At 48.1% G+C, this 14584-nt stretch overlaps 1 protein-coding gene across 8 annotated transcripts in view; it reads right to left on the bottom strand.

The window, feature by feature from the left end:
- Positions 1–14584, bottom strand: part of LOC135259931 (Kv channel-interacting protein 4) — a 162006-nt gene that overhangs the window by 40351 nt on the left and 107071 nt on the right. The window contains exon 1 of one of the 8 annotated variants that reach the window (XM_064344881.1): positions 5387–5550. The exons of the other annotated variants lie outside the window; for them this stretch is intronic. Coding sequence (XP_064200951.1) covers positions 5387–5498 — 112 coding nt within the window. The 5' untranslated portion in view covers positions 5499–5550. Of the gene's footprint in view, positions 1–5386; positions 5551–14584 lie in introns of those variants that run through there. 8 annotated transcript variants of the gene reach the window in all.

The raw sequence follows: 14584 nt of genomic DNA, 5'->3' as shown, positions 1-14584 counted from the left end.
TCTTCATGAATCTACTCACTGATTCAGTGTTTATTGGGCCATTTTTCACCAGTGCACATTTGTGTCAGGCGCTCTGGTAAGGATCGCTGTGGGTAACATCGTGAATAACGAGCGCTGTGAATTTCGGAGGGGTGGAGTATTGTGCCGTTTTATCTGTGTGGCCTACAGGTGTGCAATTACCTTGGCTTCCAGGCCACAGCCCAACATCGCATTTGTTTAGGGCTTCATTATCGCCTACCCTCCAAAAAACCCTCTAACAGCTGCGATAAATCAAGGCGAAAATTTCCTATGCGGTACACAGATGTGCAACGTGGAGCAACCTGCTCGCACCGAAGCCAGTAAAAAATGAATCTGAACAGAGTGTTTCTATTCTTTTGTTTCACAGCACAACCTCTGGCACGGCATTGACTTCACCCCCCTTTTTTCTGGTCTCTAGCTCTAGTGGAGGTTTCACATCCATGTCGAATGTACCCTCTGAAAGCATTTTTCGGGTTGCGGGCGCCTGCCAAAAAACGCCTAAATTATGAAAATTGTGACTGGATTTTCTCCCAGCATCTGCGGCGACAAACTTTCCCTCTCCAGGACACAAGACGTGCTCAGGTCACGGTTGTGCTGAAACTCCATGAACGGAAGACACATCACCAATCACACTGCACACCGTCATCCCAACTATAACACTACACAAACAGATCAGCAAAAGCCAGGAATACACAGTAAAATATTCCGTGTTAAATCAACACTTAACAGTGTGTGCATGATTCCAGCTGGATTCTCATGAGGTCTGTTAGAGTTGAAGTAACACTGGACATTTTACTGTCTAAGTAGTACAGTTGGACTCTGGTTCCTGAAAGAGCAGCTTTAATACATAGGTGGATAAACATCAGGCTTCGCCACCCTGCTGTTCCAGCACAAATCTCCAGCCAACACAGACCAGACAGGAGAGACAGAGACGCACACTAAGGACCAATTAACAAGGGAGTCGGTGCTGGCTTTCCAGCAGCCTGGACAGTGGAACTGCTACCATTTTAAACTGAGGTTTGTATGTTTTAAACCAAGGCAACAATTTGTTTTTTTCCTCTTAGCAGCCACCCGCCCCCCCCCAGATTTATTCAAATTTTAGAAGCCAGCACTCATCTGTACTACTGTATGTCAATTATCAAAAATGAATGATCCATTCAGTCATGTTCTCTCTCTCTCTCTCACTCTTCCTCACAATTGATTGGCAGTTTTGTGCCTTTTCCTCTAATCTGTATTGATGGGAGAGCCCTTGTGCAGCCAATTGTTCTTCCTCCCCCGCCTCCTCCTCCTCCTCCCGCAGTCTTCTGGCTGGATTTTGGCAAATGAGAGCTGAGGGGCAGTGCGCGAGCAAAGGTCACGCCAATCACTTCCTTTCATGGGTCCCCCGAGGCGCCCCTGTGTGAGGTCCTGACGCCCAGCCCAATTTCGACATCCCCTAATGAAAGCGACGAGCGGCTGTTTACCTCGAGTGAATTAAATAAAGGACGACATTTTCCCTTGAAGCGGACGTCTCTCTGAAGAGCAGGGGAAAAAAAGGGCATTCTGCTCTCGATGTTCCAGCGTAATTTCAGCTGGGATTCGGCAAATGTTAAGGCTTACCGCCTTTCCGTCGAATGCAAAAGCAGTTACTTAAGAAAAATCGTACACAACCATTTTCCAGACATAAAAACTTCACAATAGTAAACCCGGGAGCATTAAGGCACTGTTGAGGTTTCTAGACCGTTCTTCCGCTTCCAAAGGTTTAAAATCACTTTTAGTGCTGAGCTCATGAGTGAAAAGGATAGTCTCCGAAGGGTCATTATAAAGCAGTTATAAAGCAGTTACGATGCAGTTATAAAGCAGTTATAAAGATGAATGTACCGTCCAGGTGTTTTACTGGATGAGGTGAACGGCTTCATCCGGAAAGAGAACCAGAGAAGCTTGGCAGGTTAACTGGTGTTCTTCCACAGCAGTAATATACAGCAGGCTAAAGGCTGGCCACAGATTAGCATCTCAAATTCATTTAGATCATTTCATGGAGGCAATAAACAGCCAGTTGGTCCAGCCGGCCAGACGGATATAAAAATTAAATGGTGTCAGTGCTGTATCGCTCTTTTGCATAGATGCAGAAAACAGTCAAATCGTTTCGTTCGGTGAAGACGGATATTGAAGATAAAATGTGTGAATTTTCAGCAATTCCCAGTAAAACTACAACGCAAACTTTACACCTAATCTCCCAAAATATTAATAATAAATTGATTGCATTTTGTATAGCTTTTAATGATCACTCTTTACAGTGGGGAGGCATGTCATGAAGTGCACCTCATTCACATGACCAATCACACACACTCAGAACTTTCTACGTGCCCTGGCTGAACCATACGAGGACCACACAGGCCTGTATGAGAGTGATGACATCATATGCATTACGCAGGGGGAATAATGTCTATGGTGCAGTTCTTGAGAACACAACAAAATGTGCAGTGCTCTGTGTTTGGAACCTTACCTGAACTGCTTCACCCCTTTAACCTGTCAGTAATATTCCTGCAGGTCCAAATTCTTCTTTTACAAACATACATTTTAATAGGTTACACGTGTCCTTGAAAGGATTTGGCCCTGCAGGAGCAGGCGCTTTTGAAATTTAACCAGCACCTAAAGCCCGTAAGCGTTTCAAATGCCGCATTTGACCAGGCCCGGTTGTGATTTGACCTGGGGGTGCGTTCTCAAATGAACGCAAACCCGTGTGACCCCCCGTCTCGGTGACACAGACACTCGATCCAAACCTCCATTCCTTCAGTGGCTTTAAAGCTCAAACGGTGCCTCTGCCAACACCTGTCGACTGTCTCCATTGTGGAATAAAACCCCGGCACAGTACACACTGCCTACATTAATAAAGCATGGCGCTCGCTAGCACCGAGACTCTGAGGCTGAGGTTTTGATCCTTGAGTAACACTAGAGCGCCTGCATCGAATTACTGAACGCTTCCCGAGCGGCGAACCTCTCGATTTAACGCTCCCTGACAGGTCAAAGTGACGGGGATACCAGTGTTACACACCTGAACACACAGCGTGAGCTCACCCCTGGGGGGAGCATGCTGCCAAAGAGTGCCTCTGGGGGTTCTGCTAATTACCATAAAAGGCAGACGTGGCCCAAAGTGGCTAAACAAGCCGATCGATTAACCAATCAATCAATCAAACAATCAAACAATCAATCAATCACAAGCAAAGGCACACAGAGGTGTGAGGGCTTGCGAAAGTTGATCACTCAATCCTGCTCCTGTCATCCCTCCGACAACCAAAAGGTCGGGAAACAAGTGTGTGTGTGTGTGTGTGTGTGTGTGTGGGGGGGAGGAAGAGGAAGCCCACTTCACTGTGTAAGCAACCCCCATCCCAGTCACTAAGACTGAATATTTAGGCAACACATCTTCACACAAGACACAGTGGGACAAATCGTCAATACAAAGATATAAAGCAGACAGACTAGTGGGTGGAGTGTATTTAGATGGTCCAGTTCTCTTTTCAATCAGCCTTATTTACCAAATTAATTCAACAAACTAATTAACTGATTTGAACCTCCCACTGTAAGTGAACCAACAGAAACACTACGCCTCACGCTGAGCCCGTTAGCAAGATAACGGCAGTTGGACAGCTTTCGGGCCGGAGTTCCTCTGGGGCCAGATTTGGGCACCTCTGATCTAAGCGTGTGCATGTTTCCTTTCTACTCTTTTGGCAGCAGATACCAGGTTTCATTTGGCAATGTGGCTTCCTATTCCCCGAGTCCCTTAATAAGGTCTGTGTGCGGTGGGAAATATTTATCTTTGGCGACGTGGTGATTAGTTTTTACCGTGGAGACCCCAGTCAGCAGTGCATGTTAATCGCCTTCCGCACAGTAAGCAGGAATTTCAGCGCCGCGGGTCTGCATTTTAGCCCTGCGGCCGGGCCATAGACGGCAATGAGAAGAGACCGTCGACCACACAGGGTCAGCATGCGCCCAGCACGCCGTCCCCAGGGATGCTCAAACCTGACCCTCCAGGCCAGTAATACTGCTGGATTTCACTCCTCCACTCTAATCAGGGTCTGATTTAAACCTGACATACCAGGTGAGTTAAATCTCCGACCAATCAATGGTATTTATCAATTAATTATCAGGTAGAAAAGAAAATCAGCAGCAATACTGGCCTGATTTGAGTATCCTTGACCTAGGTCAATAACGGCCAAAGCCACAACCTATTTTAAATGGTAAACACATTCACTAAGTGATCATGGAACAACATGGTAGAGCACTGTTCCAGGCAGGAGGTCTGAATATCCCACAATTCATCACGTGCAGTTCGGCTTTGTGAGACCAAGAAAAGAAGCAAAGGCATTAGCCTTTATACACTCACTGAGCAGCGGGTAGGCTAATTTCACTTCCAAACTTCTCCCCACCACCAGTCATTATAATAGGGTTTACACAGCAGAGACCACCTGTGCACCTGAGCATTAATAGTGGTATTAATAACCCATTCAATTCGGTAAACAGATGGGTAAAGAATATAAACTGAAGCACACAAATATTACATTTACCCAGAATGCATAAGTGCCCAGCCACCGACAGCGAGGCAGGCTGTAGCACTGCTGCAGTTTCTGTTTAATGAACACACAGCCGTATCTGACACTACCACAGACTCCCAGCGAATAATAACCCCAGATATTTCAAAGTCCCACTTCTGAAGATTCGGTTCAAACTTCTCAGATGCTCACTGGAGCCATTTTTCTAGCCTTTTCACTGTGACGTTGCAAACAAATGCCCTAAAAATCTCAGACATTAAACTAGTTCGGCTTAGTCGTAAAGGCAATTTATGACGGTCATAACGTATTCATATCAGGGAGTCACGAGAATCGCTGAAGAGACGAGGGGGAGAAACAGTCTCACAAACACACAATCAATCACATACTCTCTCAGACACACACACGCACACGCACACTGACCAGATAAAGAGGCAGGCAATCTCTATCAGACTATGCTCACAGTTATTACTGAAAGTATTATGAGTTTTTTTAAATGTATCTCCCAAAATTGAAAGTAATTTGGAAACTTGTTAAAAAAAAAAAAAAAAGACATAGCCCAGTTCAACAAAAACAAAAAAACACTGAAACACAAAAGCGGGAGAAGGAAAACTGTAAAACTAAATAACGAAGCCGAACAAGCAAACAGAACGAGCCGCACGCAGACACCGTCGCCCCATGAGCAGCTGTAACCCCCCCCCCCCCTTTCACATCACGGTAACGGCTCAAACACGGCTCCTGCCCCGGTCCGAACGCTCCGACCGCCAGACGCCTCCCGCTGAAAGTTCACAGAGGAGGAGGCGCTCAGCCCAGGCAGCTCCAGGTCCCCCACCTCCCCTTACCTTCGGAGAAGTTGATAAGTCCCAGCAGGTGGAGGAGCTTGAGGGAGGCGCAGACGATGACCACGATCCCCACGGTCTGCAGGCCCTCCGTCTCCCAGATGGCGTTGAGCATGGTCCCGGCGTGAGCGCCGTCCCAGCCCCCTGGGCCGCCACTGGCGTTCCGGCCCTCCCACTCCACCTCCACCTCCGCCCCCGCCTCCGGAGCCACCCCTGCCGCCGGAGACTGAGCCGGAGCCCAGCGCTCCGCTCCCCCACCTCCTCCTCCTCCTACTCCTCCTCCTCCCCCCAGAACCAGGGGTGCGTGGACGGGGCCCTCACTCGGACGTCCCGCCGCGGGGCCGGGGTCGGACGCGGCGCACGGCGACGGGGAGCTGGCGCTGCGCGATACGAGCGGCGGACGCTCGGCTGACCCAGGATCCTCCGGAAAAGAGCGAGGAGGCAGCGCGTCTCCACCGGAGAGAGACTTTTCTGTCAGTTTGGAGAGCATTCTCACTCCCACTGTGAGGAGGAGGGCGACCAGGGGGAGGAGGAGGGAGAGAGAGAGAGAGAGAGAGAGAGAGAGAGAGAGAGAGAGAGAGAGAGAGACAGGAACCTGCGCGAGAGCAAGAGGCTTGTCTCTGTCGGTCAAGCGGAAACACACACAAACACACACACCTTTTCTCTCTCCCTCTCACACACACACACCCTTTCTTTCTTTCTCTCTCTTTTTCACACACACACACACACACACACACACACACAAACCTCTTCTCTCTCACTCTCACAAACACCCTTTATTTCTCACTCTCTCACCCATTCTCTCTTTCTCTCTGTCTCCCTCTCAAACACACACACACTTTCTCTCTCTCTCTCCCCTCACATACATACAGGTTATTTCTCTCTCACACACACACACACATCACATACACCCTTTCTCTCTCACACCCATTCTGTCGCTCTCTCTCTCTCTCTTTCTCCCCCCCTCTCCCTCACACACACACACACACCTCCCCTCCAGCCCCTCACACACCGGTCCCAGAGAGCACTCTTACGGCTCCTGTGCACAGCTGACAGGCAGATCAGGGACACGGTGGAGCAGCCACAGACGGGGGGGGGGGGGGGGGGGGGGCGAACGCCTGTCTGTGGGACCCGCAGAAACCCGAGGCCAGCCAGCCGCTGCAAGCGCTGGGGGGGCCACACCACGCCCCCTTAACATATGTTACAGCGCTATGCGAGCCAATTAAAGCGATTTCGCTGCGGCGTCCCAATGCGAGACTCGGGCGTAAAACCGATTATCTGAGGGGGGGGGGACGTAAACATGTGTGTGCGCTGTACTGATCCCCCTGCCCCAACCCCCCCAGAGGGTCCTCAAAAATTAATCCTCGAGGGGAAGAAGATCCTTGCATTATATTACGGATGCTATAATGTGTAAAAGATACCGTCATGCAAACAGCTAGTGTATGACAGTAGATGAATGTCTTAATCTAATATTAATGAGGGCATTTTCCTACAGTAGCCAAGATGACATGACATGTCACTACAGTAAAAACTTACAGTAAACCTAATGAACCGAGAACAAAATGTCCAATACATCTAACAGTTTACAGCCCGCAGGGCTTGGATATATACACTAGCATTATAAATATATTCAACAGTTCTGTAAATGCAGTCCATTTCAAATGCCATCATCAATTCAATTGGTTCAGACAGAATATGTCCAGCACGCTGAACTGATTGCAGTTCAAGGAGCACAAAACTTCACCAGCTGTCTTGTTCCAGTCAGTCTTGCCCGGAGGACTGGCTGCTTTTCAAAAGCTCCCTGAAAGCCCCATTTGCCCGAATGCTGCTGACATAGGGTGACCCCTGCTGGAGTGACAGGGGACCGCAGTTTCCATCACAAACAGCCGGGTGCAGAGGGAAGCATGCAAGCCAAAAGCAGAGATGGCCTAAAAAGACTAATTAAAATGTGATGGCATCACCCCCAACACTGCACTGCACAAAATATTAATTTTATTTTTTTAAATTGGAGAGAAATATATTGATGGCCTAGCATGAACAGAAATTTTAGAGCTGCAACATGAAACCTAACACAGGTGGTGTGCTTCTTGCACACAAAACATTGTGTTCCTCTTAATAAAATTAAAGACTTGCCCTGGGGATGCATGTTCCAGATAGAGTCCGATCGCTGCACTCCGAACACATTTCATTTTCGAAGCCGCGTGCCTCTTAAATGATTTGATTTGGGAATACGGCGTCAACACACCCAGACGCGCTCACGCGCTCGCACGGTTTCTGAAGAATGTGAGTAAGTGTTCTCTAGAGTGGTCAGTCCAGGCTGACACACAGTGTACGCTGGACTTGCCATAAAGCACTGCAATCAACTGCACCTCCACGGCTTACTGTGACCTTATCTTCTTGAGCTTACAATTTTCTCGCTTGGAAAACTGGAAAAGGTTTCTGAAATAACAGATCTTCGAGTACGCGTCATCCAAAATGGACGACCACTCGTGCACTGCGCAGTGATGTTCCCGTGCTCTCGATCTCTCCCCCGGTAATCACACTTCTGTTATTGCGTTTGGTCTCTGCGGATGTCTGAGGCAAACTCACTCGCTCTCGCGCACCGTTCAATACCTCTGCTTCTGTCAAGTGTGTACGGTCTCCGGGCTCATCTTTCTCATCTCAAATAGCCTTTTGGTTCTTACCGGCGTACTTTAAGAAATGGCTTTCTGGGTGCTGAACGGTTAGAACGGCTTTTGAATGGCCCCTCTTCACGCGGGCCGATTGGAGTGGGGAAAAAAGTGCCCTGAGACTGAAACTTCAGATTCAATGCAATCCCGGGCAAATGAATCGGCAAAGACCGAATCACAGGTCATGCTCGCAAGGCTATATATAGTAATGATGAGATGGTGAGGCTTCGCGAAACCAATCTCACTGATTTGAGCCAATCATTGGACCTCATTCACAAAACTTTGTTACATTAATCATACTTTTGCTCTTAAAAATGTTCAACGTGAAAAACCAATACGGGATTCGTGACATGTGCAGACCTTTGTTTTTGACCTCATACAAGCCTGAAAGCACAATCCACAGTGAGATCCTTGCTGGTAAACTGGTTACTGCATCACACGCTGTTAAAAGGTTAGTGTATGATTTCAGAGTGCCAGTGCATCACGTTTCAATGACAATGACACTAAACAATAAGCACACATCCTCAAGAAGCATAAAAGTTCAGATAAACTACAAGTTAGATGTTGGCCTTTGTCTTCTCTGTAACTTTAATTAATGTGTATCATAACTTAACTATCGTTTTCTACATCCCATATAAATGTCAATTGTTGGATTTTGTTTTAGTCTTGATGATGGAAGGCAAAACAGAGGTAAAAACATGTTAAATTTAGTCGCAAATTTGGTCTTGACATCGGCACAATGCAGGGTGCCAGAAAGATGGAAGTACAAAATGGAAGCCTGTGAATAAATGAAAAGCACAAAAGACCACAAGGGACTCGAATCGAATCAATCCATCGCAGAACATTGCCCAGTAAAAACCTGGCCAAGCCCTCGCAGCTTCTGGCTCATAAAAGGGAAAAAGGTTTATAGGCTGATTGCCTCAATTCATCATTGTAATCTACATAATATCCCTTACAATATGTCCAAAGTAAACATTTGGGTTTTTTGGCAATTTTTTATGGTTGGTGTCTGGAGCACCAACTGTAATTAAAAATGCATATCTAGTGGGATTCAGCTGGCTCTACAGTCCTCAAAAGCCTTCCCATAACTTAATTCTGTTTGCCTGAGAGAGCAAACAAAGGCTAGGCAGCTACGAGTAGCGCTGGATGAGGGAAGCGAATAAAAAGTATAACAAAAAACAACAAAGAACAAAAAGAAACCAAAATAAAATTGAAAAAATTCCAGGCCATTTTGAAAGGGCTAGGAAAGTTCCAGCGGCAGGTCTGTATTACAGATATTTTTATAAATCCAAACAGACAGGAAACTCAAACCACACACATTCAGTTACACAATGCCCTCAACATACTGTGCCTCAAAACACATCACAGCGTAACACAACTGAAATGAAACATTTGCTTAACAAATCCACTGAATGCGTAGACACGTCCTCGCTTGGCATACTGGGGGCTGAAACACAAATAATAATGCATTTCTTCAGACAATGGGAGATATAAAAAGAAATCAGACTCAAAAACCATGCTATTCCATCCATCACTTTGTCTTGTCATCTCATTGGTAATGTTATTTTTAAATTACACGGTGCTGTACTCAATATCTACTGATCTGCTACAGCATAATACCTGATTTAGTAATTCACCAAAAAGGGGAAAAACAACAACAAAATAGCCAAATTGTGATTTCCAACAAGGGCTGGACTTAGGAGGGGGGGGTGGTATTGCTGCTACAGGAACTGGCTCACTTTGATTTATTATGATACGACTGCTGGCTGTAGCAGCAGGATGAATTCTGAAGTGTAAACAAGCGTCTTATCTGCTCAGATCCAACCAAACCAAGCCTCAGAACTCATTGGACGACACTTCACCTTGCTGCAGGACAATGAGCCCAACACACTGACAAAGCAACCTTTCAGGGCCAAAGACTGGAATGTTCTTGATGGGCCAAGTCAATCATCCATCCTGAATCCAACGGAACATGCGTTTCACTTGCTCAAGATAAGTCCTGAAACAAACAGGAACCAAAGATGGCTGCAGTACAGCCATCTTTGCCCCTCCAGCAAGTTGCATGTATTTTAGAACCTGCTCAGGAGAGAACACCATGCACGGGGTTCATGTGCCACCACTGTGCCTAAACAGTTAGCAGGTGAAATTACGATGTGCACCTGAATGCGATATTAATTTTTTATTTTATTTAATTCTTGATCCTGCATTCAAAGCTGCTTGGGGAATCCTTCGACACCTGGCAGAGCGCTCTGGCCCCCAAATCCAATTCCCACAGGCACGCGGGGGGGAGGGGGGGAGATAAGTACCGCTGACGAAGCAGGTTTAAAAACCTCGCTGCTGTGCGCCCCAAACAGAAGAGAAGCACACAGCTGACGGGAGAACGTGACTCGCTACGCGGCTGCAGTGGTGGAATATTAACTCAGCGGAGCGTGTGTCCCGTGTGCCGAGAGAAACCGTCGCTATCCCACTCTCCCGACGGCCTGCCGGGACCAAGACGGCCAATCACAGCCGAGACCTGTACGCTAAACAGAGCCGGCTCGCTCCGTACGGTCCGGCTGATACCAGCGGCGCGGTGCTCAGCTTGATTCCGACCGCCCGGAATATAGAAGCTGTTTAATCGTCCGCCAAGTCTCCGCCGCACTTTGCTGCCATGGAGACGGCGTCAGACAAAAGTTATTCAAACGATCTGCCGAGTGCACACTGACAAATCATCTACATCGGTGCGTTTTTGTTTACCATTAATCGCAGATGTAAAAGGCAAAAGTTCTTTGAAGATCTGCCATCTACAGTACATACTGACAAATGATCTACGTCGCTGCGTTCTTGTTTATAATTAATCCCAGATTAAAAGAGCCGGTTCCTTTTGATGAAAGGACACCGGTACTTATCCCCCGCAGGACGCGCGTACAGGAGCTTCCCGAGAGTTACAATGGTCACGCCAGACCACCTGAGCCAGGTGTGACCTTGCGCTGTCCTTGTGTGCCACTCAGAGGGGGCGAATGAAACGCCGCGTCGTCTCAGAGAAAGGACCGTCCAAACCCGGGTTCTTATCGACATCGCGCTTTTTCCCTGTTTTCCGCTTTCCGGTGAAATTGATTTCAGACGGAGATTGTACGGGCCCACTTTCAAATGCTGCCGTGATCTCCCAGGAATCGCGGACACGAGGGAATTTTATCAGCGCCTCGTAGTGGAAAACCACGGTTACAAACCAAGTGTTATCCCTGGAGGACCAGAACAAAGGGGGCGAGAATGGGAAAACACAGAGATAAAACACAAACAAATATTAATGCTAAATTCCAATGATTATTTTACCATATGAATTACTCTAAACCAAATGAAGATTATTAAATAAAGTATGTGCAAATACAAGCCTACTTGATTATGTAAAACAAAAACAACAACAAAGAAAGCATTTGCTGGAGGGTATGACGGCAGTGCCCCATTTGGGATTTGAACATGCAACCTCAGATACAAGCCAGGTTCCCCTACCCTTACGCTACATGGCTACCAAATCAAATTGGGCCGGAGAGGCAGGGTATCAGTCAGCAGGTTAACTCGGGGGTCCTCTGGGAATTCGTACCAGCAGCTCAGCAAGTGGACGGCAGCTCCCCCCACCCCCTCACCAAATAAAAAAAAAAAAAAAAAAAAAAAAAAAAAAAACTCATCATTGTCACTCGAGCGACAGCGCGGAAAAACGTGGCGGGATGCGGAAACGCGTCTGCTGCTTTTTCCACAGCGTGCAGGGGCCGCGTTTTCCATTAAGACTTGGACAGGCAATGTGAGAAGACTACACAGGAAATCACTCACTCCTGAAGGCACGAACACGGGAGCCGTCGCCCCTCGCCTGAGGAGGGGGGCGGGAGGGTGCGGGGGGGGGGGGGGCACCGAGGACGAGACCGGCGGGCCGTTTTAATTTCCGCTTCTGATCGCGCGGTATGCTAAAGAGGCCCGCGCGCTGCCGCAAAGCTGCTCTTCTTCTTCCTTCTGAAATGAATAAATGAATGAGCCCCGTTATATTTACAGAGCCGCCGACTGTGAAATGCCTCCAATTACAGCCTGTGAACCGTGACGGGCCCACTGCCGAGCTGCCCCCCCCCGCCCCCCCCCCACCCCCTCGCAGGGAGAAAACAGCTGGCCTGACCGCGCCTCCCCCCGTACGCCATCAGTACCCCCCCCCCCACTTCCTTCGTCCAGCCTACGTCCGGGAGGCGCGTTTCCATCGTGACCAGAACACGATCCAGAGTTTCGTTCATTTCCGCTGACGAGTCTGCCGGTTCCAGATCCACTGCTGTATCGCATCGCCCTCCTGATCCGGACTCCGTTACACGCTGGCGCTGTTCCCTCCTGTCGATCCTGACGGAAAGGGCACAGCTCCTTTCCCCCAAATCCACAGCTCAAGTGAACGACAAGGCAAACTGCTATTTTTGTCACACAAAAAAGGCCAAACACAGAGGTGGGTAACGAGGGCTGCGTTTGTTTTCTGGTTTTTATACCGACCTCTGGCCCGTACATTTACACCATGTGACATTTCAGTTAGCCTAGCCTGCATGTCTTTGGATTGTGGAGAAACTCAGAGAAAACTCACATAGACACAGGGAGAACATGAACTCCACACAGAAAGGCCCCGGCCAGGATTCAAACTCAGGACCTTCTTGCCCAGAAGCACCCAGCCCCTCCCAGCCACTGAACGGGACGAGCCGCCCGCATCGTCTGCACCCAGCCCCTCCCAGCCACCAGTGTTCGGGGGCCTGATAAAATTGAGGCGGTCAGGGGACCTGCAGCTCCGTCTGTCTCTCTGTGTACACGGCGTAATGGTGAGGATGAAAAAGTGCTGGGGGGGGTGATGTAATCAGAACTGGGGGTGGGGGGGGGGCAATCTTAGCTTGATTTACACCGTCCACTACCCCTCCGAGCAGCCAAACGAGCAGGTCCTGACAAACATCACGATCGCACGGCAAACAGACGCCGTTTAAATCCACATTTACGTGTTTAGCGGACGCTGTGTCCAAGGTGACTTACAGAACGTGTGTTTAGGCAGCCAGCGGAACAGATGCCCGGTTGTCAGAGTTACAGCCATCGCTATTAATCAGCACAAACTTAAAGCATAACGTTAAGCACGGCAGTATTTCCTCTTCCAATTTCTTTTTTATTATCACAGTAATCAAAATTACATCTACAACTAACGTCCACAGAGGAAAACTGCACTTAACAAGGTACTGTAGCTCTATGACAGGTTCTGTTTTACTTCTTTTTTTCCCCACACCAAACCATAGTCAAAATTCTAAAAACCCCAAAGGACACACATTATTACTTGTATGTGTACACACACACACAGGATGGGTATTCTGTTCAGTTCTTGGCCACACCATCATGGGAATGCATCACCGTGTCAGTGGCAGCCTTTGACCTCTGACCTCCAGGAGACACTGCAGACCCTTTAAAAAGGAGGTCATCGTGGTTCAGCACTGACACTGAACACGTCAACACCGAGCTTTCCTCCCACCGCCATCCTTTCAGCAGGCTTCAGAAAGTCACCGCCGCGTAAGACAGGAAATTGATACACAAATCTATTAAAAATTGATGAAACGCTGTTAAGGGTCCAGTCGTTTATTTATTTCTTTTTCTGAAAAGCAGAACCTGTCTTCCCTTCATTTCTGAGGAGACCGATGGCCGGTGGTAACCGATGACGTACGCGTCATTAGGGGAAATTAGGAGAAATTTTTTTTTTTTTGTTTCTGGTGATCAGCAGAAGTTTTACTGCTGATCACCGACAAATCAGGCGGTCTCGGAGGAGAGGACTGTGCACATGAAAGCCCAACGCTGCAGCGTGCACACTCCCCTACAGGCGCTGCAGAACGCTAGATCAATGAGATCCGCTTCATTATAACGGTCTGGACAGGGAGCTACACTGGGCGCAAAAAAACTGGAAAAAAAAAAGCCAAGAGATTTCCATAGTGAATTGAAGCATCACATCAGCAGCGGGTCAAATGTCGAAAATCCTCCTTTGCAGGTAAAAAGAAAGCAGTTCAGTAATCTGTCTCACTTAAAGACTTGTTACATTGCATGACGGTGTATACAGATGAGTAAACTGTCAGGGGTTCAGCTTTCTAACCTCGATATAATGGCAGTGCCCCACCAGGGAATCAAACCAGCAACCCACAGAGTTTCCCCCACTGTACTAAACTACCACCTTATAGATCACGGGGGTGGGGGGATGGGGGGAGCCCTGGCTTTTACACAGCAGCTGAGGTGGCATTATCATCATCCAGTCAAACCGGGAGGCGACACGACCAAACATGCAGGCCGAGAGGCTGAGAGAAAGGTCAGAAATTTGAAAAAGACACCAATGAAGCCGGTTCCCATAGTGACAAAGGCCACTGAGCTTAGATAACCAATCAAAACCATGATATCACATCCTCCAGAACCGTCTCTACTACAGCACAGTCACCCTATGCTTGCACTAGCTCTTTGGTATTCTTGGTTTGGAGGGAAGACTGCCCCCTATAGGCTGAGCAACACCACTGCCATGAAC

The sequence above is a fragment of the Anguilla rostrata genome, chromosome 7, assembly GCF_018555375.3.
Source record: "Anguilla rostrata isolate EN2019 chromosome 7, ASM1855537v3, whole genome shotgun sequence".
NCBI classification, from domain to species: Eukaryota; Metazoa; Chordata; class Actinopteri; order Anguilliformes; family Anguillidae; genus Anguilla; species Anguilla rostrata.
Note: the sequence above shows the minus strand (reverse complement) of the source record. Positions and strands in the feature narration are given on the sequence as shown.